This window comes from Pteropus vampyrus, unplaced genomic scaffold, assembly GCF_000151845.1.
Source record: "Pteropus vampyrus isolate Shadow unplaced genomic scaffold, Pvam_2.0 Scaffold222, whole genome shotgun sequence".
NCBI classification, from domain to species: Eukaryota; Metazoa; Chordata; class Mammalia; order Chiroptera; family Pteropodidae; genus Pteropus; species Pteropus vampyrus.
The window spans coordinates 1,218,053-1,240,174 of record NW_011889003.1 but is presented as its reverse complement, the minus strand read 5'-3'; the positions used below and the strand labels follow the sequence as shown (position 1 = coordinate 1,240,174).

At 45.2% G+C, this 22,122-nt stretch overlaps 1 protein-coding gene across 4 annotated transcripts in view; it reads right to left on the bottom strand.

The window, feature by feature from the left end:
- Positions 1 to 21,772, bottom strand: part of BAALC (BAALC, MAP3K1 and KLF4 binding) — a 78,693-nt gene extending 56,921 nt beyond the window's left edge. The window contains exons 1-2 of one of the 4 annotated variants that reach the window (XM_011373258.2): positions 21,437 to 21,772; positions 8,959 to 9,143 (exon numbers count right to left, since the gene is read on the bottom strand). In XM_011373258.2, coding sequence (XP_011371560.1) covers positions 9,121 to 9,143; positions 21,437 to 21,596 — 183 coding nt within the window. In that variant the 5' untranslated portion in view covers positions 21,597 to 21,772 and the 3' untranslated portion in view covers positions 8,959 to 9,120. Of the gene's footprint in view, positions 1 to 8,958; positions 9,144 to 18,700; positions 19,191 to 21,436 lie in introns of those variants that run through there. The other 3 variants (XM_023538415.1, XR_002783527.1, XM_011373257.2) reach the window with 3 other exon arrangements.
- Positions 21,773 to 22,122: the final 350 nt, after the last annotated feature.

Sequence of the window (22,122 nt, the reverse complement as noted above, 5' to 3'; positions counted from 1 at the left end):
TAAAGTCTGTGCATGTACAACTAAAGTACTTACGATTTTTCAAAAACGTATTTGAATCAAGTTACTTTCTTGCCCAAAACCTTCCCAAGGCCTCTCATTGCTATTACGATAATGTCCAAGATCCTTAACAAGGCCAACAGGGTCCTACGTGATCCAGCCTCCCACCCCTACTCCTCAGTCCTGCTCCTCCTACTCTGTTTTCGCGATGCTCCAATCGCTTTGGCTGTCTTCTAGCAGCTGGAGAGCGCCACGTTCTTCCTGCCCCAAGGCCTTTGCACATGCTGTTCCTTTTGCTAAAAATGTTCCCCACACCAACCCCAACCTTAGTGAATCCCAAGCACGCTTCAGTTTTTAACACAATTGTCAAACTCTCAGAAAAGTCTTAGCGAACCCTTAGATTAGATTACATTTCCCATTTTTATTTTCCCATAGTACCTGGCCTCTCTTCTGCAGCACTAACAACAATTGTAATTAACTACATGAATCAGTTTCCTATTTATCACGTCTTCTACCTCTGCTGTCCAAAATGGCAGCCACTAGCTACACTAAGCTACGTACATATAAATTAACATAAAGAATATGTTAATTTAAGACTTAAAGAATATGTTAATGGGACTGCACCAGCCCCATTTCAAGTGATTCATGGCCAAAGCTACTGCATTAAACAGTGCATATACAGAACATCCCATCATCACAGGAAGTTCTAACAGAAAGCAATGCTCTACAAGGTAAGCGCTATAAGGGCTCTTCACTGATCTCTCCTGAGTGCCTAGGACAATGTCTAGCACTTCACAAGTGCTCTCTAACTAACTGCTGAATAAATAAATAACTCATTCATTTAGGGTAAAAAGTAAGGTCACTTCCCTGACTGGGAGAATGTCAATATTTGATCTATCTCAGTCTCAAGCCTTTCAATAACATCTATTTCTATATCACCCAACAGTAAAACCTGCATTAAATCAAATTAAAATTTAGGTAACTAAATAAATGTTCATGGCACCATTTGGGGCATAGTTGTGGAGTTACATGACTCATTTAGGCAAAAGGATCACATTCCACCCCAGTTACCACTCTTAGGAGTTAGATTCTCGATTTGTCTTAGGAACCAATCATTAGAATTAGCCTATAAGATGCGTATTTTCAGAGTCCATTTAGGCAGAAAGCATCCTAATGGGTCCTGTGACTGTGGCAAGCTAAGTCGCTTTTGGCATGGTGGAGTGTAAATCCAGTTTAGATGCTGTACATAGCATTATACGCAAAGATAGAAATTAAATAGATACGATTTTCTTTTAAGAGGATTATTACCAGGCTTTTAAAGAGGCACGAGCACCTCGTTAATGGTTAATGTGGTCATTCGGTTTGAACAAATTCAACAACTCAGAGACACCCTCAAATATATATATGTAATCACTTTGCAAATTTAAAAAAAAATAAAATCAGGTCTTCCTGGATGACAGTAAATCACTATCCCCCTGTCCTGAACATGCTAGCTATGGGAGAACCTCTTAACCTGTGTCCTTGCCCATTCCGAAAAATGATATCCGCCATCAGGCCTTCCCGGTCCCCACCCACACATCTTCTCCCTTTCAAACCCTGATTTAAGGAGGTCCCCTGGCGACAAAGAAAGTATTCCTGAGCATGGAAAAAAGCAACCTGGAAAAGCAGGGCTCTCTGCTGCTGTCTTTCAATGACAAGTATTCAGCTCCTGCCTCCTTTTCTCTCTCTCAGTCTCAGTCTCCCACTCTCTGGAACAAAAACAACCAAAGGGTAACCTTGCCGCGTTTCAGGAGAAGAGGGTGGCGGAATCAAGTGCTTCTGTGGTTACAGAAGCAAGTGGACTCAAAGACTCAAGCACTACATGGAGTGGCCAAAGTGTAAATTCTGGGTCCCTGAAGGACCTTGTGTAAAGATGACCTCCTGTCCCCGAGACAGATCTGCATCCTGTACCCACAACGTGTGGTCATTTCATAGGAAACAATGGAGGGTCTACTCGGATGAGAGACATAGGACACCTGGAGAGACACAGTTGAACTTGTACAAATAGATTAAGGAGTAGGTTGGGAAGGGCGTGGGCGCGCGGTACGTAGTCACAGCCCTGATAAGCGATGGCTAGAATTTGTTGAGCTCTTACTGAGACCTGAGTCCTTAACATACGTTACACCATTCAATCTGCATCATGACCTTTTGGGGTGTGTTTTATTATAAGAAAATTTGTGCTACAAAGAGAGTGAGTGCTGTGTGACCTCATCTGCAAAGTGGGGGAACCTGACCTCGCAGGGTTGCTACAAGTATTCAATGAGTTTTGTTGTATGTTACAATAGCGTCTGACCCAAAGTAGGTAAAATGCACAAGTATTTGTTATATAGAACAATGGGAGAAAACCAAAAATAACTCCAAAGCTTTGCACCTGGACAACCAGAGGGTAACTACAGTAAGCTGAGAGGGAACACACAGTGGGGCGAGGGTGGGGGAGGGGGGGCGTGTAGAAGAAGAGGTTAAGTGGGTTTGGGGCAATTATGCTGGATTTGAGGCACCTGGCTCACAGCAGTCAAATGTCATGCTAGCAATTGGAAACGTGGATCTCGAACCAGAAGGGAGCATCATGGAGCCATCGCTGGGGATAACTGGAGGGGCGGATGAATTCACCAGCAGAACACATGCTGAATGAGGAGAAAGAGCTGCGGAAGGGTGTAAAGGGTCACGCACCTAATGAGTGGAGCTGAAAAAGGAGGATGAGACATAGAAGACATAATCAGAGGTGAAGACAAATTCAGCAGTGGTGGGGACGGCGAAACTGCGGGAGAGGGCCGATTTCCAAAGTGGGGAGGAGAGTGTGGGCACAGGGGACTAGCCCGATAGATGGCGCTGAAAGCTGCAGAGAGGTCAAGGACAAAAGCTCTGACTGCGTTTTTGTGAGAAGAGTTTCAGTGGAATCATGGGCAGAAAAATCTCCTGTAATGCAGTCTACTGCGTGTGCAAGTCTATCTGGACCCATCTGCATCACCCCTGTGAGATCTGGGGGGAAGGGGAACTGATGCAAATACGCTAATGCTCACAAGGCTGGCTGTGCCTCAGTGGTCCAGTCCGTTGTTTATGACCCAGGAGTCTCGAGCCTTACCAGCTTCCAAGAAACTGTCAAAGGCTAACTTGTCAGATATAATACTAGACCTTTCGTAGTTCTTAAAACTGCCATGCTCTTCTAGAGCCTTGCTGTTCTTCCAGTAAGGGGTGGGGTATAACTCCATCTCTTTGAATCTAGGCAGAGTTGTGACTCACTTGTAACCAGCAGAATGCAAGAGAAGTGACACTGGGTGACTTCCAAGGCTAGGTCACCAGAGGCAATACAGCTTCTGCCCTTTTTGCTGGGAAAGTGCTAGAGCTCTGAGCAGTTATGCAAACGGACAGCCCTGAGGCCACCATGCTGTGAGGAGGCCCAAACTAGTCTATGCGGAAAGGCCATATGGAGAAACCACAGGACTGTCCTAGGAGAGAAGGTTGCCCAGCCAGCCCCCAGCTGCTTCATCTGACAGCAAAACCCAACAATTTTATTCACCAAACAACTTGAGGGACTTTTTGCTCTTCAAAAGATCTCAGTCATCCTAAAAGAATGAAGACATAATATATAAGACATAATATATATGTCTATATAAGACATATTTCACAACAACTTGATGAAAAGAACAGGCCTAGAGACATGAACAGCTTGTATGTAGAGAGGAAAAGGCAATTTGCCCATAATCACATGAAAAGACAGCAACCTCATTCAGAGAGATGCACATTAAAACTAAGCTATAATTTCTTACCTATTAAAGTGATAAAACCCCCTAACTTAGACAATATACTCTGTTGGCAAAGCTATGACAATATACTCTGTTGGACAACAGGCACCCTCAAGCACTGCTGGTGAGATGTAAAATGGGACAAATCCAGTGGAGGGGAATTTGGCAAAATTACATTTGCATTCAGCCCTTGGCCTATCCATGCACTTTTAAGAATCTACCCAAAGATACACTGGTAAAAATGAAAACGAACAAACAAAACAAAACAAAAAACACATGAACAAGACTATTTGTATAGCACAAGTCTAGAACACCACCAACGGCCATCAGTAGGCTATTGGTTTAACACAATGAAGCACTATGTAGCTATAAAAAAGAATGCGGAATCTATCTCTATATCGCTTTGAAGTAATCTTTGGAATATATTAAGTGAAAAGGCCAAGGTACAGAACAGAGGGTATAGTATGCTACTTTTTATCTTTAAAAGAGAAAACATGTGAATATATATATATGGGGTTTTTTTTTTAATGAAAAGATAAACCAAAAACTAATAAAATGGTTATCTATAGGAGGACAAAAGGGGGCAGAGATGAAAGTTAGCCTTCTTAAAACTTCTTGTTTTATAGATTTATCATTGGAACCGTGCAAATATTTTTACCTAAATATAAAACAAAATTAAAGTGAAATAAAACAACAACAACCATTTTACCACAAAATCAAACAAATGAATCTATTTAGCAAGTTGACGGCTTAAACACACAGCAAACAATTATTTCAAGTGACTTTAAAACATAGCCATTTAACTATATATCTCTATTATAGGGATATAGCCTCAGGACAAAAAATACCCCACAAACATCTTAAAATACTTTCAGTAGTCATATTGTTAGACATGCAAGACAAAGCAAATGAGTACCTATAATGCTGTTAGGAACCAGGATTTTCAACATCTAAAAAAAAAAAACTAATATAAAATTTAAAAAATTAAGGAAGTGCTACAATTGAAAATTTTGAATCGATAATATCTATACAATTATACTATATTTTTAAAGAAGAAAATAAATAACTCTTAACTCTGTCCATCGTAAAGGTCTATATACAACAATCGACCCAGCAACGACCTTCCTGGGTGCTGAGGCTGTGGTGCTGAAATATCCTATTTCAATTCAAGGAATCAGGACTCTTCAGAGAAATGGCCAATTCCAGTCTAGCAACAGGAAAAAGGACAAGATAAGCCTATAAAAATGTATCACCCCAGACAGCAAGTTGGAGTTGTGTAAACCGGAATCAGACAGAGGGCCTCTCATTAGCCCAAGACGGGACAATTTGAGCATAAACACACGCAAAATTATAATAAGTGTGATGAATTAAATGCCACCAGATATGTTAAAAATCCATGAATTTGTAATATTTCCACCTTTGGAGGAAACCAGGGAACAAACCGAGAACTGATAATTAATGGGAAAGAAGTGGACATTTACTCCACCTTTTCGTGGAAACCAAATGGGCAATCAGGAAAAGTTATTCTTTAAAAAAGAATTCTAGCTAATTAATGTTGAAAAAATGTTAGAATAACACCATTTTGCAATTCCTAATGAAATAATTCACGCAGACAATGATTATCAGTGACTGAAAGCAGAGAGGAACTTTACAATGGGTGGATTGGGTTGTCTCAGCCCATCTTAACATCGCAAAAATGGGAGATAACCAGATAAATACCAAAAAATACAATGTGCAGACACTGTTTAAACCCAATTCAAACAAACCAATTATATAAAACACATGTGTGGTATCACTGGCGAAATATTAATAATGACTGAATTTTGGCTGCATTCGAGGAATTTTCATTCATTTTTAAGGTGTGATAATGGTATCGTGGTTACATGTTAGGCTGAAACATAGAATTGCTGATATGACCATTTCAACCTATGAAAATGACAATTTCATATGGTTTAATCTTACCTCTTGTTTAAAAGAGTCGTTATCTTTTAGAGATCCTAAAGTATTTATGGATCAAGTTACACGACTTCCGAAATTTGCTTCGAAATAATCCACTTGGTGAAGGGAAATGGAGGTAGAGATGGAACGAGATCTGCATGCGTCGAGCGTTGTCGAGGCTTGATGGCTGCTACGTGGGAGCTCGTGATACTTATATATAAGTCTCCCAACTTATATGTATGTTTGAAATAAGTGTTTGTGTAATTTTAAAGTTTTAAATTGATATGTGTTTGAAATGTTATGTTTAAAAATGCCTGAGGCTACAATTAAGGGGTTCCAGAATTGTTTTGAGCAATTGCAACCCCAAGGTGTCTGCTGTGAAGAGACGATGCTCGGCTGAAGATAAAGTGTCTAGTGTGCGTATAGGTATCTATGTGTGTGTGTGTGTGTGTGTGTGAATGTGTTTAAATCACCTTCTCATATAATTTTTTGCTATATTTCCCACTGATTTTTTGTTTATGGCTAGGGGACTTTGGGTTTCTAAGAATCCTGTAGTCAGTATTTGCATTTTGAATTCACATACAAAAGAACAAAAGTTAAGGGCACACTCTCCCTGGTTCCCTTTGTAAACTTTTTTTTTCTTTTTTGCAACTCTCTTTAAATGATGCCTTTTTCTCTAAGTTCACTGGATGTTTTCTGAGGCCTGTCTCTACACAGGAACACCTGATTCAGAAAAGTGAACGTCGTAACAGCAACCCATTCATCGGCTGCCCACAACCCACAAATGACCAGACATACAGTGACTCTTTAAACACTCCCAACTCCACAGCCTGTGGCAGTAACTGCCGATTAAGGAAAGGTGAGTGAAGCTCAGAGACACACAGGGGAGATGATTATTTCTCACACCTCCTGGCAGCAGCTCCACATCCTTAGAAGAAATGTGGAGGGCCAGCTGGGAAAAGGAACTTGGGCCATTGGCAGCTGCCCTGGTGCCTCTGAATCAACAGTGAACTGAGGTGAAAGGACAGAGGATCCCATATTCCTGGGAGCCTGAGGCAGAGAGAGATCTTGGGAGAACCAGGAACCCCCTGCCTTACTCTGGGTGGTGCCATGATACCTCCCAAATCCCACACAGCTCAAGAGCATGATTTGCATAATAAAATATCTAATACCTTAATAACCTAATGTTATCAGAAATAGTCTCACAACTTTTAAAAATTTCCTTCAAGGTGAGAAATGCACTTAATCCCACTTATTTGTTCATTCCACAAACACTGTTTAAGGGCTCACTACCTGCTGAGCTATTTGAGCTGTGTTTGAGGGCTGAGACTAGTAACTTCAAGCCTGGTTTTTTCCTCACGTCCACACTGCCCTCGTAGCTAAAAGCAGTAGCGCTTAAAGCTGGCTGAGCCTCAGTATCACCTACTACAGGGGTGGGCCACACTCATTCATTGATGTATCGTCTATGGATGCTTTGGTGCTAAAAGCAGCAAAGCTGAGTAGTTGCAACGGAGAGCATGTGGCCCACAAAGCCTAAAATGTTTACCATCTGGCTCTTTACAGAAAGGTTTGCCAACGTCTGCAAACCTGGCCAGCAGCATCAGCATCACTCAGGAGCTTGTTAGGAAAGCAGTCTCAGGTCCCAACCCAGAATTCCACTCTGCACTGACCTAGAGAACCTGTTAAACATACAAGTTTTCTGGCCCAACCCCCATGCTACTACCAGAAGACCCAGGCGTGGAGCCTTTATTTTAGGTTCCCCAAGTCAGGGGTCTCCAATCCCTGGGCCGCGGACTGGTACCGGTCCGTGGTCTGTTTGGAACTGGGTCACACAGCAGGAGGTGCGCTACAGCGAGCAAGCAAGTGGAGTTTCATCTGTATTTGCAGCTGCTCCCCAGCGCCAACATCACTGCCTCAGCTCCACCTCAGATCAGCAGGCATTAGATTCTCATAGGAGCACCGGTCCCTGGTGCCAGATAGGTTGGGGACCGCTGCCCCAAGTAAATCTGACAGATGAATAAGGCGTATGGTCCCTGCCTGTAGAGGCTGCTGTGATGCCCCGTGGAATCTCCCTGAAGGACTGACACCAGATCCTCCAGCTGCCAGGGTAAGTGACCACTGAAGGCTCACAGGTGAGTGCCTCTTTAGGAATTTCCTTCTGTGGAAGGACATGGCCCCAGCCAAGGTCTCTGCCCCTTGCTGGAGGTAGCCTGCATCTGATACCTGGTTGATACAGGAGGAAAATGCCTCTCACTGCAATATCTGAAGGGCCATCCCAGCTCCAGAGCAGTCCAGGGAATCAGCTGAGACCTCTTTGCAACAGCAGTTCAACCTCCCCACTACCTCACCCCTCACAGGTGTTCTGTAAAGCTCTCTCCAGTTAGGATCAGTCTTAGTCTTTCCTGACACTGTCTTTAAGCTGTCACAGTGTGATAGCAGAGATACCTCATGGCCACTAAATACGAAAATTCAAAACAACGTAAGTGTCCTAGAAGGCGAGTGCTAGAAGGGAACAGGTGACTAAGGCGGATGTAGGGCTCTCGGGGGGTGGGGGGGGCGGCGAGGAATAAGGTGCTTCGGACAAAAGGCAGCCCCTGAGCGAGGCTGAGTGGAAAGGACTTGCAGACAGCTGGTGGAAGACGAGGCTGGGTAGAAAGCCTTAAATGCCAGGCTAAGACATTTGTACTCAGCAGGCAAAGGGAAATCATGAAAGGCTCTGAGCAGGAGAACATCACGATGATGATTCAGCTCAGCTTCAGGCATCTTCATCTGGCAAGGGTGTGAAAGGCATTGGAGTGGCAGTGACTACGGGTTGGGGGTTGGGGGGGCAGTCAGAAAGCTGTTGCATGTGTCGAGGTGAAAGGCAATGAGGGCGGGAGCTAGGGAGGAGTTAAGGGGCTGGCACAGAGGAAAGACCATGGGGCTCAGAGCAATCCAGACCTGGCTCCCAAACCCCACTCAGCCACTTATACCCTGCATACACTTGGGGAGGTCTCCTCATCTCTCCGACTTCCCCCATCTATAAAATGGGGATAACAGAAGTGGCTACTAAATATGGAGTGCCTGGCACATGCTGGGCATGCAAACAACAGGAGCTATGCTCACAAGGCAGTGGCTGCGTTCATGTGCTTTGGCACACACATCACATACCGCCCCGGCAAACAAACCGGAGCCTGGCTGCTATGAAGACTGTCCTTGAAAAGTGATTATTCTTGGACATAATAACTTAATGAGGCCTCGGTTTCAAACTCGGCTGTTGTTTATTGAGGTGCTTAACCCTGAATCGTCCCTCTTATTTAGGGTATGCGGGCGATTGCCACTTCCATTGTGACTGCTGCCTGCCTTGTTGTCATGACAACCGGCTTCTCGCACTGCTCTCTCTTCTACAGATCTTTCGGTTTCCTCATGCTCTAATGTCCACGAGCCCTAGAAACAAGAGCAGGGTGATATTTTTGAGCTTCCATAGGAAACACTGTCAACTCTCAATTAGCCAATTGGCTGTGTGCTGCTTCTCCAAGAGAAGCTCCAGACTGAGCACCCGCGTGACCTTGCACAGCTAACGTCAATGAACGTTCCCACTAATTGGAAATTGGTGCCACAGAATATCAGCTGACACATCGGTTTCTGGTGGCATTAACTTTGCAGAAAAATGGAGCAGAAAACAAAGGAATGTCCACCACGCACCTTGTGTACACATCACAGACTCTGATGTCAACAGTCTATCTAAACGACTTATGTGTAGGGTAGTATTGCATTATTTGTAAAATTAGCTCAATATTAGCACCTTTTTCCAGCAAATATTCACCCTTATGAACTTGACACATGGGAATGTTAAAAACACAGTTGTTATGATTATGATTACTATTATTCTTATAAAATCTTAATGCCAGTAATTATGTCCCCATGGTTTCCGGCAGACCATCTCTCCCCCCTCCTCATTTACTTACTTCCTTTTCTCCTTTCCCCTTTGCTCCTGCTAATCTTCTCTCCTCTCTGACGTAGCCTCAGGATGAAAGGTGCAGCCACCCTGCTGGCAGCCTACCCAAGATCTGGTCTTTTCTTTGCCAAAGGGATCCGATACTTTTAGGGTGGCATGTATCCAGTTAAATGTCTCAATTTCCTAGATTCTAGCAGTCAGATAGCCAGTAACAGTCCTGGCTAAAGACACTCAAGCAAAGCTTACTGGGTTTTGGAAAAGCTACTGTTTTGCAGATTGAAAAAAAAAAAAAAAAAACAGGTGGATGCTCCTTTCTGTATTTCCCCTTCTTCCTATCTGCACTAAGATGCTGCAGCATCTTGCAACTATGAGGATGAAATCCACATATGAAGGATGGCAAAGCAATAAGCTCAAAGAGCCCTGGTCCTTGATGGCATCCTAGAGCGGTGCAGCTGCCTGCCTCCAGACTTTTCGTTAAGTGCAAAAATAAACCCTCTACTCACTAAGCCACATTCGTCTAGTTTCTGTTCATGCTGCCAAACACAACTCCTACAATTCCTACCTGATACGAAAGGTGAGGAGGGTTCCCTTCATTCAACAACTATTCATTGAGTCTGCTCTGTGCCATGGGGCACCATGCTGAGTAAAGAAATGAACAATGAATGAACAAGATAATGACAGGCTATGGTGTAAGGAAGGAAATAGCTGGCTAGTAACTCAGGAAGGCTGGTCTCTCCAAGGAGAGCTGAAGGGTGAGGTGAAGTCAACCATATAAAGAGAAGGAAGAGGGAGAACATATTCCAGCAAGTGCAAAATCCTGGTGACAGGAAAGTGGTGGGGGTGTTCGAAGAACAGAGAGGAAGCCAGCAAGACTGGAACCTGGAGAGGAAAAGGGAGAAGGAGAGGGAGGAGGGGAGGGGGAGAGGGAGGGGGAGACAGGGAGGGGAAGGGGAAGGGGAGGAGTGGGAGGAGGAGGGGGTGAGGAGGGGGAGCGGAGGCAAGGAGCAGGATAAAGGTGGAGAAGCAGCAAGGACCGGGTCATGCAGGCAGGGAAAGGGGCTGGCATTTTATTCTATGCATAACAGAATGGAGAGCTACCAGAAAGTATTAAACAAGAGTGATAGGACCTGATATATGCTTTTAAAAGCTTGTTCTCTCTATGACATGATGAATGACTTATCAAAGTCAAGAACGGAAGCAGACTAATCCAGAGGTTTAAGTAAAACATGACAGTGGCTGGGGCTCAGGTAGGGCCAGTGGAGATGGAGAGGACACTTTCATTCTAAAGGAACTGCCTGTGATGTCCTCACCTGTGGTCACAAGGGCACTTAGAATCCAAACAGGCAGATCTGAAGAGAGGATAGTAAAAGTTGTCTTAAAAATGCTCAAGTGACAAGAAGGATGTACAATGATAAGGTCATTAAAGAGAAAGATGGGTGGATTCATAGCAAGTCTTTCGGTTTCTTAGTATCCAGAAGGAAAGAACAGGACAGTGTTGGGAGCCATTACCTGGGGACTATCACAGCGCGTTAATAAGGAATTCACAGAGTTGCCGAGAGGTGGTAAGAACATTGAGGTCCTAGACCCTGGATAGCTATTGGGTGCAATCACCTATGTCGCGTCTTACTCCAGCAAGGCCAGACAGCTCAGAAAGGAGCAGAGGGGAAGGGTGACCCCAGGTCTGTGGTTGACATGATGAGACCAGTGTAGGACTGAGGAGATGAGGGGATCCCGTGTGCTGGGATGGGCAGCACTGGAACAGGACACCCTTCACACTAGTGAGACATGAATTCTTCAATTCCCATTCTACATTATGGAAACTGATTCCCATTCTACAGTATGGAAACTGAAACCCAGAAAAGCTAAGAAACTTGCTCAAGATCACACAGCTGGTAAATGTCTGTTGTTAAAGTTTAATTCCTTAAACACTAAACTATACTATCTCCAAGCAAAATAACAAAGAAGATGATGCTGAAAACAGCAGAGAAACGTCCAGAGACTAGAGATCATGATGCCTATGAGACGCTGGCTCACTGGAGGGGAGGAAGTGTATCACGTTGTAAACAGCCCAAATCTGGCTGGGAGGTCCTGTGGGCGTGGCTATACCAAAGGGTGGTACAGTGGCTTGAGGAGAAGGTCAAGAGACTCTGGGCTGGACTTCTGGCTGAAGGGCGTCTGGCTAGCAGCCGCTGACTCGGCCTTGCCCTACTGACCACTATAATGCCTACAAAGACAGAAGAAGACCAAGACACTCATCACCCCAGACAACCCAACCCCCAAATCTGAGAGAAACTGGCACCACTCGAAAACCAGATGGAGCTAAATTAAGAAAAATCTACCCAGGTTTCTGGCTTTGCTTCATGACACAGAAGCCACGTGGCAAGATGTAGGCAGACACTTTGTACTTATCCCATATGACACAGAGACCCAGAGCTGGAAGCATATGGGGCTGTACCAACCAGAAAACTAGGCAGCCAACCGACTTGCACACACTCACGCACGTGTGCGCACGCACACACACTCATACCACACACACACTCATATACACCCAACACCCCCCCACACACACACACACCAGCACACCCACAAAGGCCACATTTCTACATACACAAAGCAACAGTAAATTCTAGAAAACCTCTGGGTAGAATATAAAACAGTATGTGATCAACCTGAGCCAATTGTGGAGGGTGGAGACTGGTAAGAGAGGGCACAGGAGAATTTCAGCACAGTGGAAGTCACAGGTTGCATTTACCTGGTATGTAACTCACTTGAAATCAACTAACACGTGCTCAGTATTGAAAACAAGAAAAGGGAGAAAAACCCCTTCACTTATCCATGGCCTTTACCGCTGCTCTTCCTCTATTCAAACTGATGCAGGACAGGGCAAATTCCCCAGGCTGGGGGACCTCAAGCCCTGCACCGAGAGAGAAAAGGATTCTTGGCTGAGCACGAGAAAGAATTCGAATGTCTGCCAAAGTCAGAGTCAAAGGAAAGTTTATAAGAGAAGAGGTAACGCTCCATAGAGTGTGGTATCCTCTTAGAGGCAGAGAGTGAGAGGAACCAAGAGAAACTCAGAGGGACAGAGAAAATAGAGACGGGGACAGTGAGAGACAATACAGGCACTGAGTGTTGGGGAATTCAGTTTATATATCATTCTTTAGTTTCTGTGAATTATAGTTTAAAGACTTTGTTTACTCATTTCCTTTGGTATACATACAGTGAGGAAGGGGAAGAGCAGGTAAGAACATGTGGCTTGAAAGGCCTGCTAGTAATTCCCCACCTCTGATCAATAGGTTCCCCGGGATTTTAGCCACAGGGAATAAATGATTTTATTCTGTGTTCCCTTCATGGCGTGGGGAAATGGGTTGTTAGCAATCCCAGCAGAAATGTTCCTTCGCTCTGCAGCTTTCCTCTTGGTCTGGCTGCAGGGCCGATCGGCATATTGCAGTCTCCGAATATAGCTTGGTTTAACATTTTAGTTCTCTTGTCTCCTCCCTACATTAAAACTGGACTCCAGCTCCCACTACCTCCAGATATTTTTCTAAACACAAAGAGAATCAAAAAAGTTTTCTTTCTTTGCTTTTGAGCTTCCAAGCAATTTAAGAAATTCTCCCGTACTCCTCTAACTTTAAACATGACTCCCATAGAAGATGCACCATGCACCCTACACACCTCGACATAGGACCTGAAGGATGGAACCTAAATGCTGACAAAAGCATTTGTTTCCTTCTATGTACTTCTCTATACTTCTAAATTTTCTATAAGGAATATGCATTGCATTTGAAACCAGAAAAAAGTGTTATTCTGCCCACAGATTTTCACCGGTAATGAGCCCATCAGGTGACTGGAAGGCAGGTGATGTTGTGAGCTGCCCCTGTGGCCATTCAGGCTTTCAGCACCAGGCTCTCGGCACTAGGAGGGGCAGCGTTAGCCGCAGGAATGCAAGTGTCCTCAGCCTTGTGTCCTCAGCCTCGTCAATGCTGGCAGGAGGCCCCATTCCCAGTGGTTCATATTGTCAAGAAAGCCAAAGGCAGACGCGGGGGAGGAGGACACTAAATTTGTATTTAGCGATTGGTGAAATGGACACTGCCCTGGATTTAGAAATGAGAGACCTGAATGCTGATCCAGGCTCTTCTACCTCCTAGCTGGGTGACCTCGCTCTATTTCTTAATCTCACTGAACTTTACTCATCTGCTAAATGGTGGTAATTGTGGCTTATGAGGTCATTTTAGAGAGTTATGTAAACTAATGTCCAAAAAAAAAAAAATTCTCACATATAGTAGATGCTCAATAAATGCTATTTGAATTTAAATGAGGAAATAGACCCAATCTCATTATTTTGAAATGTTCACAGTGTTTGTGCTCATAAACACATTCGTAATTTTCCAGGGCTGCTGATACTAAGTACTGCAAACACGGGGTACTTGACAACAGAAATTTACTGTCTCTCAGATCTGGAGGCTAAAAGTCCAAGATCAAGGTGTTGGCACGGTTGGTTCCTTCTGGGGGCCGAGGGAGAATCTGTTCCATGCCTCTCTCCTGGCTTCTGGTGGTTTGCTGGCAATCTCAAGCCTTCCTTGGCTTGTAGAAGTATCAACCTGATCTCTGCGTTCATCTTCACATGGTGTTCTCCCTGTGCATGTCTGTGTCCAAATTTTCCCTTTTTATAAGAATACCAGTCATAGTGGATTAGGGCCCACCCTAGTGACCTAGTTTCAACTTGAGTGTCTCTATAAAGACCCCATCTCCAAATAAGGTCATATTCCAATGTAGTGTGGGGTGGGGGGTAGTTTGGACTTCAATGTATCAATTTGAGAGGAGGGCACAGTTCAGCCCATAACCACATTCTAAAAGAGCTTTATCTCTGGAGAGATAGAGGTGATTGGGTTGAAGAGGAATTTTCATTCAAAAGGTTAATCAGCTCTCTGTTCTGCTTCTGAAAATATGCTCGCTGCATGGGCTGTACTCGAAATTGACTAAAGACTCACCTTCCCTTTTATTTGATCTGTCTAAGCAACAAATGTAACTGTTTGTACCGTTTCCCCCCACCCCCAGCAACTTCCAAGCTTTGTAACACTTTGTAACTGCCAGTAACCCATAGCAACTCTCGCCCTTTGGCACTATAACTACCTGCAATCTTAGCAACTCTCCCCGCTGCTTTGTAAAGGTCTGAGGACAAATTAACCAATCAGCCTGTGCCAAAACGGGTCTATATAAGGAATGTACCAACTGAGCTCCGGGCTCAGATCTTCAGAGCGCTAGCTTCTCTGGCACGGCTGGCGTAATAAACCTGAGTTCTCTAACTCTCTGAGTGCTGCTTGTTTCCTTGCCAGTCTAATTTTGGATCTTTTCTGCAACAGAGTGAGGGAGAGGGACTGGGAGGAGAGCATATCAGGAAGTGAAAGCTGCTAGTAGCTAAACTGAAAAGGGCTAGATGACAATGTAGCTCAGGGTATATCATCCAGTCTCCTCTACAGATGGAAGCAAAGGTGGCACTCAGACCCGCCAGAGAAGCTCTGTGGGAATCCTGGCTGGGATAGGATTTTGCAACAGAAGCTAAATGGTCTTCTGAGAGTGGCTAGAGGCCATGACTTTACATGGAATAGCTCCTGGATGAAAGCCCAGGCACCGTCGGCCAGAGACAACAGGTTCGGACACCCAACTTCACTAAAGGACAGGATGGCCTTCTCAGGAGGAAGGTGCTGTGGGCCACAGGTGCACAGAACCCAAGGCGAAGGCAGGACCTCCAGGGGTCCAAGCCTGAGGGATTGCTGAGTGCAGGATGAGCCAGGAAGAGACTCATTGCCAACTGAGAGAGACTACCTTCCTCCCACTGAGGCTCCAGCTTGGAGCATTAAATTCACCTCAGTTAGAATCAGAATAGATTTACCTAGTGTCCAACGAAGACACAATTCAGTGGACTGATGTCTAAGACAAAATCACCTAAGACAAGACTCTGGAAAGAGAGCATAAGACACACACACAAAACTTCATTTGCATAGCTAAGTCATTCATCTACTTCTTCATTTATACAGTCATTCAAAAAATGTGTGGCGAATACCAGACATGCAAGTATCAGTTGTGCAGAGAGTTCAAGGACTATTGAGCCAGAGGCATGCACAAGACTCAGCAACGCAATGTGACCAGTGCTATATCACTGGGCTGGACGAAGTGTCCGAAGAGCCTGTGGCAGGATGAGAGCCTTGTCTTCCCAGGAGACAAGGACCATGGAAACAGGAGACTTTCTAAACCTTTACAAACTGCCTAGGTTTGTTACCACCTGTTTTCAGTAGTGATTTTTACAAAACAACCCTTATAACAAAGAGGCTTGTGTTTGGCAAAGGGGGCTGTAGAGAAATGCAGATGTTTTTTACCATGCAAACAATCAGGTAGACAAGAACTCAAAAAGGAGGGAGATGGAACTTTCGAGGAAAGAAAACATCATCTCTGGGGACTACAGGAAGAAGAAATAGACACATGGAAGTTGTAGGGGATGTATTCATTCAGGAAAGGTCACTTGAGGTCCTACTATAGCTGGCACAGCAATGGGCATTCCGATACAATGGTGAGCAAAAAGACCCCTTACCTAGATAGCAGAGCTTGTCCTCCTTGAAGGGCAGGCCTTTTTCAGTAATTATTTAAAAATGTAACAAGTTATACTTAAAAATATAACAATATAAAAATATAACACACACACTAGCTCCTCCTCACGCAGAACGAACTGCTCAGGCCCCTGCTCTCCTCCGGCACCCTTCCCCCATGCTGCCCCCCAATGTCCACCTTTATGTGTCTCCACTACACTATTAACTTTTTGAGGTCAAGGAACGTATCTTCTTCATCTTTGTGCCAAATTCATAGTGAATGAACAAAAGAGCAAATAAATGTATTTTATCTTTAGCCTCCAACATAGGGAAATAAAGACCTAGAATATTGTCTTCATGACTCTATCAAAATGAATCGAGGTTAGCAAGTTTACATATTAAACTGAAACAAACAAAATTAATTTTAATGAGAATAAATACAAAAATCTCACATTTAGGTTACTGAAATCAATAGTAAAAATGCAGGTTTCACAGGGGGAAAATTCATTCAAGAAACATTTATTGAGTGTCACTTCAGTCACTGTTCCAGGTGCTGGGTATAAAGTAGTAAAAACACAGACAATCTCCCTAAATTTGACTAAAAAGAAAGATCTAAGGGTTTTAACAAATCACAAGCTTAATGTGAGTCATAAGTTAATATGGTGACAATAACAGGAAAACAAACAAACCCTAATCTGATTTTTCCTGCACCAGGAGAGGTTCAGTGCCCACATCATGTATATCTCATGTTGCCTTATGCTGCTCAGTTGACATTAGTAGCTTGGAGCTAACCATGGGTCCCCTTGTATCAACAGGACTTTGACAAACCAAACAGTATGTTTGGAAGAGTATGGTTAGGCCCATAGACATAGAGGTCTGAGAAATGACAGAAAGCATTGCATGTGTTTGGCCTGGAGGACCAATGATAAGAAGAGATGCAATGGCAATCTTGAAATACTGAAAGAGTTGTCTATGCAGACTGGATCCCCAGGGCCTGGAGTTTACCAGGTAGAAATTACAAGGCAGCAGGAAGAATTTATCACAAGGGGAACTGCTCCACAAGGCTGTGGGAGGGCTGCTTCCCTAAGGAGGAGATGTCCCATCCTCAGGGATGCTGCAGAAAAAAACTGTGCTGTCCTAGACCAGACGAGGCTATCAAGAGATCAGACTAGACTCTGAGTCCCATCAACTGTAAAATCAAGAATTCCATACTTAATCTCCCATTAATCAGGAAGGCAGTTTTTAGGAGAGCAGGCTTTGGATGTCCTGGACTGGGACAAGTTACTGCACAGTCTCAGCTCTCCCTTGCAAAAAGAGGTTAGTAATAGTTCCTAGCTCATCCTGGCTGTGAGGATTGAACGAGGTGACTTACATATAGTGCCACTGAGACAGCGCCTGGCCATTGGTAAGTAATCAATACATGTTAGCTAAAGGTGATATTAAGTGCTCGTCATTTAATTTGACATAGTTCCATTTATTTAGGTAAATCACTTTGCCATGAGTCTCTAATTGTGCAATCTTCCAGGTGGAATTTACTAAAGCAATTATTATAGCAATTTAAAACTGTAAAGTAGAAGCACTTTAGAGAAATTTCATTCTCTAGAGAAATTAGAAAAAAAATAACAGTACAAAAGGGGATGTTCGAGGATGTAATTGATAGGAACTGCGATCAAATCAAAGTGAAGCTAGGAAGCTATTAATGTATGGGATGGCTGAAGTAGGCTGGGCGCAGTGACCTCAGTCTCCATTTCTCTTCGGGAGACCCCCATCAGAGAAGAAAAGTAAAAATCAATCCAGCGAACTGATTTTATGAGGAGTAAATCATGCCAGATCAATTTAATTTCCTCCTGTAACAGAGAGACAGGCTTTGATGACAAAGGAAAGCGTTGGATATCAGATACGGTTAAGTCTTTACTTCCAGCCTAGGTAATATCCGAATCTAAAAACTTAATTGAATTCTGCTTGCTAGTGGAAATGATCTCCAAAAATGAGAACCAGAGAATCAGAATCACTTTCTGAGTAGGGAGGAGGCAAGAAGCTCTTTCCTTTGTGGGACCGGCAGGTAAACATGCCCCCATTCCACCCACACTTACTGAACACCTGTCAGGTGACATGCCCTCCATCTAGATGGAACTAAGCGAAACTGAAGTGAAGTTTACAAGCAGATATACTTAAGTAGGGTTTTTTGGTAGACATGGGTATGGCATTGCGGGGGCACTCCAGAATAAACGGAACCTTTGAGCTAGGCTTGGTATTTCAGTGGAGGAGGGTAAAATGGAGGAGACTATTTAAAAAGAAGCTGTGGGATCATAAGTGCACTTGGGAGAATCTGGGTTAAACAGATACCTGTGGGAAAACTTCAATAGCGAGAACTTCCGGGAAGAGAAAAGAGAGAGGGAATCTAGGAAGAGACGACAGGTATGAAGGGTAAGTTTAGATAGAGTCCTGATTTCTACAGAAAACCTTCAAACATCCCAGCCAGGGCTCACATGTGCTCTCCACAATGCTAGCACAGAAGACACAGAGATAATGAGCCCACTCCCTGTCCTCAGAGCTTCTGAGGATGAGGTGGCCAGAAGCAAAGTAGCTTTGATTTGACACTAAAGGAGAGTGACCAGGGGCCCAGAAAGGAGCCTTGAAGACAAAGGGAACTGAGAGTAAGAGCTACGAAGTGGTTGCGAGAACGTCCAGACCAGGCAATTTAACTGAGTCCCATCTTCCTTGAATAAGTGACCTCGGAGACCCTCTCTAGCTCTAGAATTCTAGTAATAAAGGCATTTTTTTTTGTGGTTTTACAATCTGGACTCACCTGAATCCAGCCTTTCCTTTTGTCCCGCAACAGAAAAGGTTGATGGAAACAGGAAAAAATGGCATTCCAGCTTCTTGTCATAACCCAGTCACTGTGAGCCAGAAGGTGCCCCCCAGAAGCCTGGGACTGAGTTCATGGGTGGAGGACTGGCAGGGATGGGTGAGACGGGGAGGGTAGGAAGGAAGAAAAGAATAAAGAACCCTGGCTAATTTCCCAGGGTGGCTGAAACCCAGGAGATTTGTACTTTTCTCAAATGACCACTATGACTAAAGATGTCCAGTTCTCAGTCTACAAAATCCTTAAGAACGAAGCCACTTTTCTAAAGGCCCTAGGGAATGCTACTACACCCCCAGCAAAGCCTTGATTCCATCTTGATTTTCAGAAATGTCCCTCTCTCCTGAGGCTGATGGAAATTTCTAAGGAATTGAAATGATCTTGCCCATCTAAGAGCCTTGCCAATTTCAGGCTGCTGTCCTAGGACTGAAGCTGAGCCCTTCCTGTGAACGTTGCAGGTCTTCGGGACTACTTGCCTGGCAGGGCTGTCCCACGTTTGGCAGGGCATAACAAGTGAGCAAGCCTGTCCCAGGTCCCACCTGTTGCAGAAGCCAGCTCTCACAATGCATGATGGGCTATGACTCAGGATGGCAGAGAAATAAGTGAATAAGCATTGGAAATGAATAAAATGTACATATTTAGCCATACCGTAATAACTCTCTAATACCCATAAATATGTACGCACATACACACATGCACACACGCACACCATATATTCCCAGTCACCAAGGCAACCATTTCCTGATGCTATACTTTGTTCTTTTTCACTCTAGATCTTTTTAACCTTATTTTCTTGGAGTGCAGCTCTGGCCTTTGACTGCTGAGAACTACCACACCTCCCTCAGAAAGGCTGTTACGTCTAACACCAAGTCCCTTTTGAAGGCTCAAGTTTTATCCTCATTCTGACATTGAATTTGGCCAACACATCATTTGAAAGCATCGGCAACATAAAATATCCATTGTTTGTTACCGTGTATCAGAAAAATTAGAGACAAATGTAGTGTTATGCCTTGCACAGTTTTCACTGACAGTTCTAGCTTTTAAAAAGGAGGAAATCACAAAGTTCATGTGAAAAAAGAGCCAGCTTTGGTCCTAAACAACGGAGAAACCAATTCTCAAGATTAAGGTGACAGCTCTTATTTAGGAGGTATGGATTTAGAATTATTAATCTCTTAAAAGTAGTTCATTTTTCTTTCCTCCTCCTTATACTATACATTATACTTCAAATTAATCTCATTTTCTATTTTAGATTTCATTAGTCAAAAGTGCCAACAACATAAATGGGTCAGGAAATGGATAAACATTTTAACCCAAATACTGGTCTGACTTTTGACAACATCCATGTAATACGTAGTTGGATTTTAACATCACCAATAGATTTATGATTAATGTCTGTGTGTGATCAGTCTGTGGCTACAGTTAGTCTATTTTCATCTCTACCCTACAATTATGAGTGTCTGCTAAATAAAATAATAATAATAATAATAATAATAATAATAATAACAACTGATTTCGTGACTGGACCAGGAAGTTCTTTGCATATCCTTCTATCAGATTCCTGCTAGAGCAGGAGTGACCTAGGTGAGAGTATTTAATTTTTATAGTCTTAATCCGCTTTTATGCCTTGCCTCATATAAAGCATTGAGGCACCAAGGGGTAGGGAGGGAAGTCCTTCACTATGAAACAGCTTGAAAAGTAAGCTTAAGTACAGAACCAGGGATGAGGCCGGCCGGCGTTTAATAGCCCTGAACCAGGGTTCTGGTTTTCGGAGCTAGAGGGGCGACACCTGCCTGGCAGAGAGAAAAAGCAAAACAACCAGGAAGACTCCACCCAGACAATGTGGGTCAGGCGACGCGTCCAGGAAGAGAGGGGCTAGGTTGCCAGTGGATGCAGAAATGACACGGCTAGGAGCAGGAGGCCTGACGGGGCATATAAACCAAAGCGGGTCAGAGGCGAACCCGGGCAGGCCAGGGGCGTGGGTGGGCTGGACAGGTGTGCGTGTCAGGTGGCTGCCTTCCATTCGACCCCAGCCAATGAGCTGGTCCTGGCCGAGGCAAAGTGCTGGGTTTCCCAGGGCGCGCGCGGTGGGAGTGGGGGTGGGGGTGGGGGTGGGGTAGCTCGCCTCCGTGAGAGTCCCAGGTCGACCCCAATCCCTGGGCCTGGGTCTGTCAGTCAGCATCAGGCAGCTCCAGTCTGTCTGTCTCCCTCCTTCCCTCTCCACACCCCAAATTCTCCGGAGGACAGCGCTGCCCCTGGCGACCCCTCTTCCCCCTCCTGCTTCCCTCCTGTGACCCGGCCTCCCGGAGCCTGGGGGTCCGCAGGAGCGGGGCTCGCTCACCCGCGTGCAGGCCGACAGCCTCGGGGCCGCTGTCGGGCGTGGTGTTGCTGGGCGGCGCGTCGGAGTCGGTGTAGGTGAGCCAGGTGGACTCGGTCTCCCGGGTCCAGCTCTCGTAGTAGCGGGGCTCGATGGCATCGGCCCGGCTCCCGCCGCAGCCCATCCTCCCGCACCGCGGGCACGCCCGGCGGCCGCTCGGCTCCCGGCTCCGGCGGCGGCTCAGCCCCCGCGGCGCAGCCCCGGCAGGCGAGGCGGTGGCGGTGGCATCGCGTCCCCAAGCCGGTCCACGCAGCAGCCAGGCGCCCAGCTCCCGCCGCGCCCTCTCCCCGCGCGCCCCTCCTCCCGCGTCCAAGGCCCTCCCCTGCCCCACCTCTTCTTCCCCACCTCCCCTCGCCCAGGCAGCCCACCCCTGCGCCCCACGTCCTCTCTCCTCCGCGGTCTCCCTGCGTGCGCCCCAGCCGGCGGGGGCGCAGGAGCGGAGGGGCGGGGTGGGGATGGGGGTGTCCAACGACGGGTTTGGCCCCGCGGGCGGGGTTACAGCTCCCTGGCTCAGCGCATCCATCCATCCACCTCCACCTCTCATTCATCCACTCATCCATCCATCCTTCCTTCTATCCTCCCTACTTTCCTCTCTTCCTCCCTCTTTCCCTCCCTTCCCCTTCCCCTTCCCCTTCCCCTTCCCCTTCCTC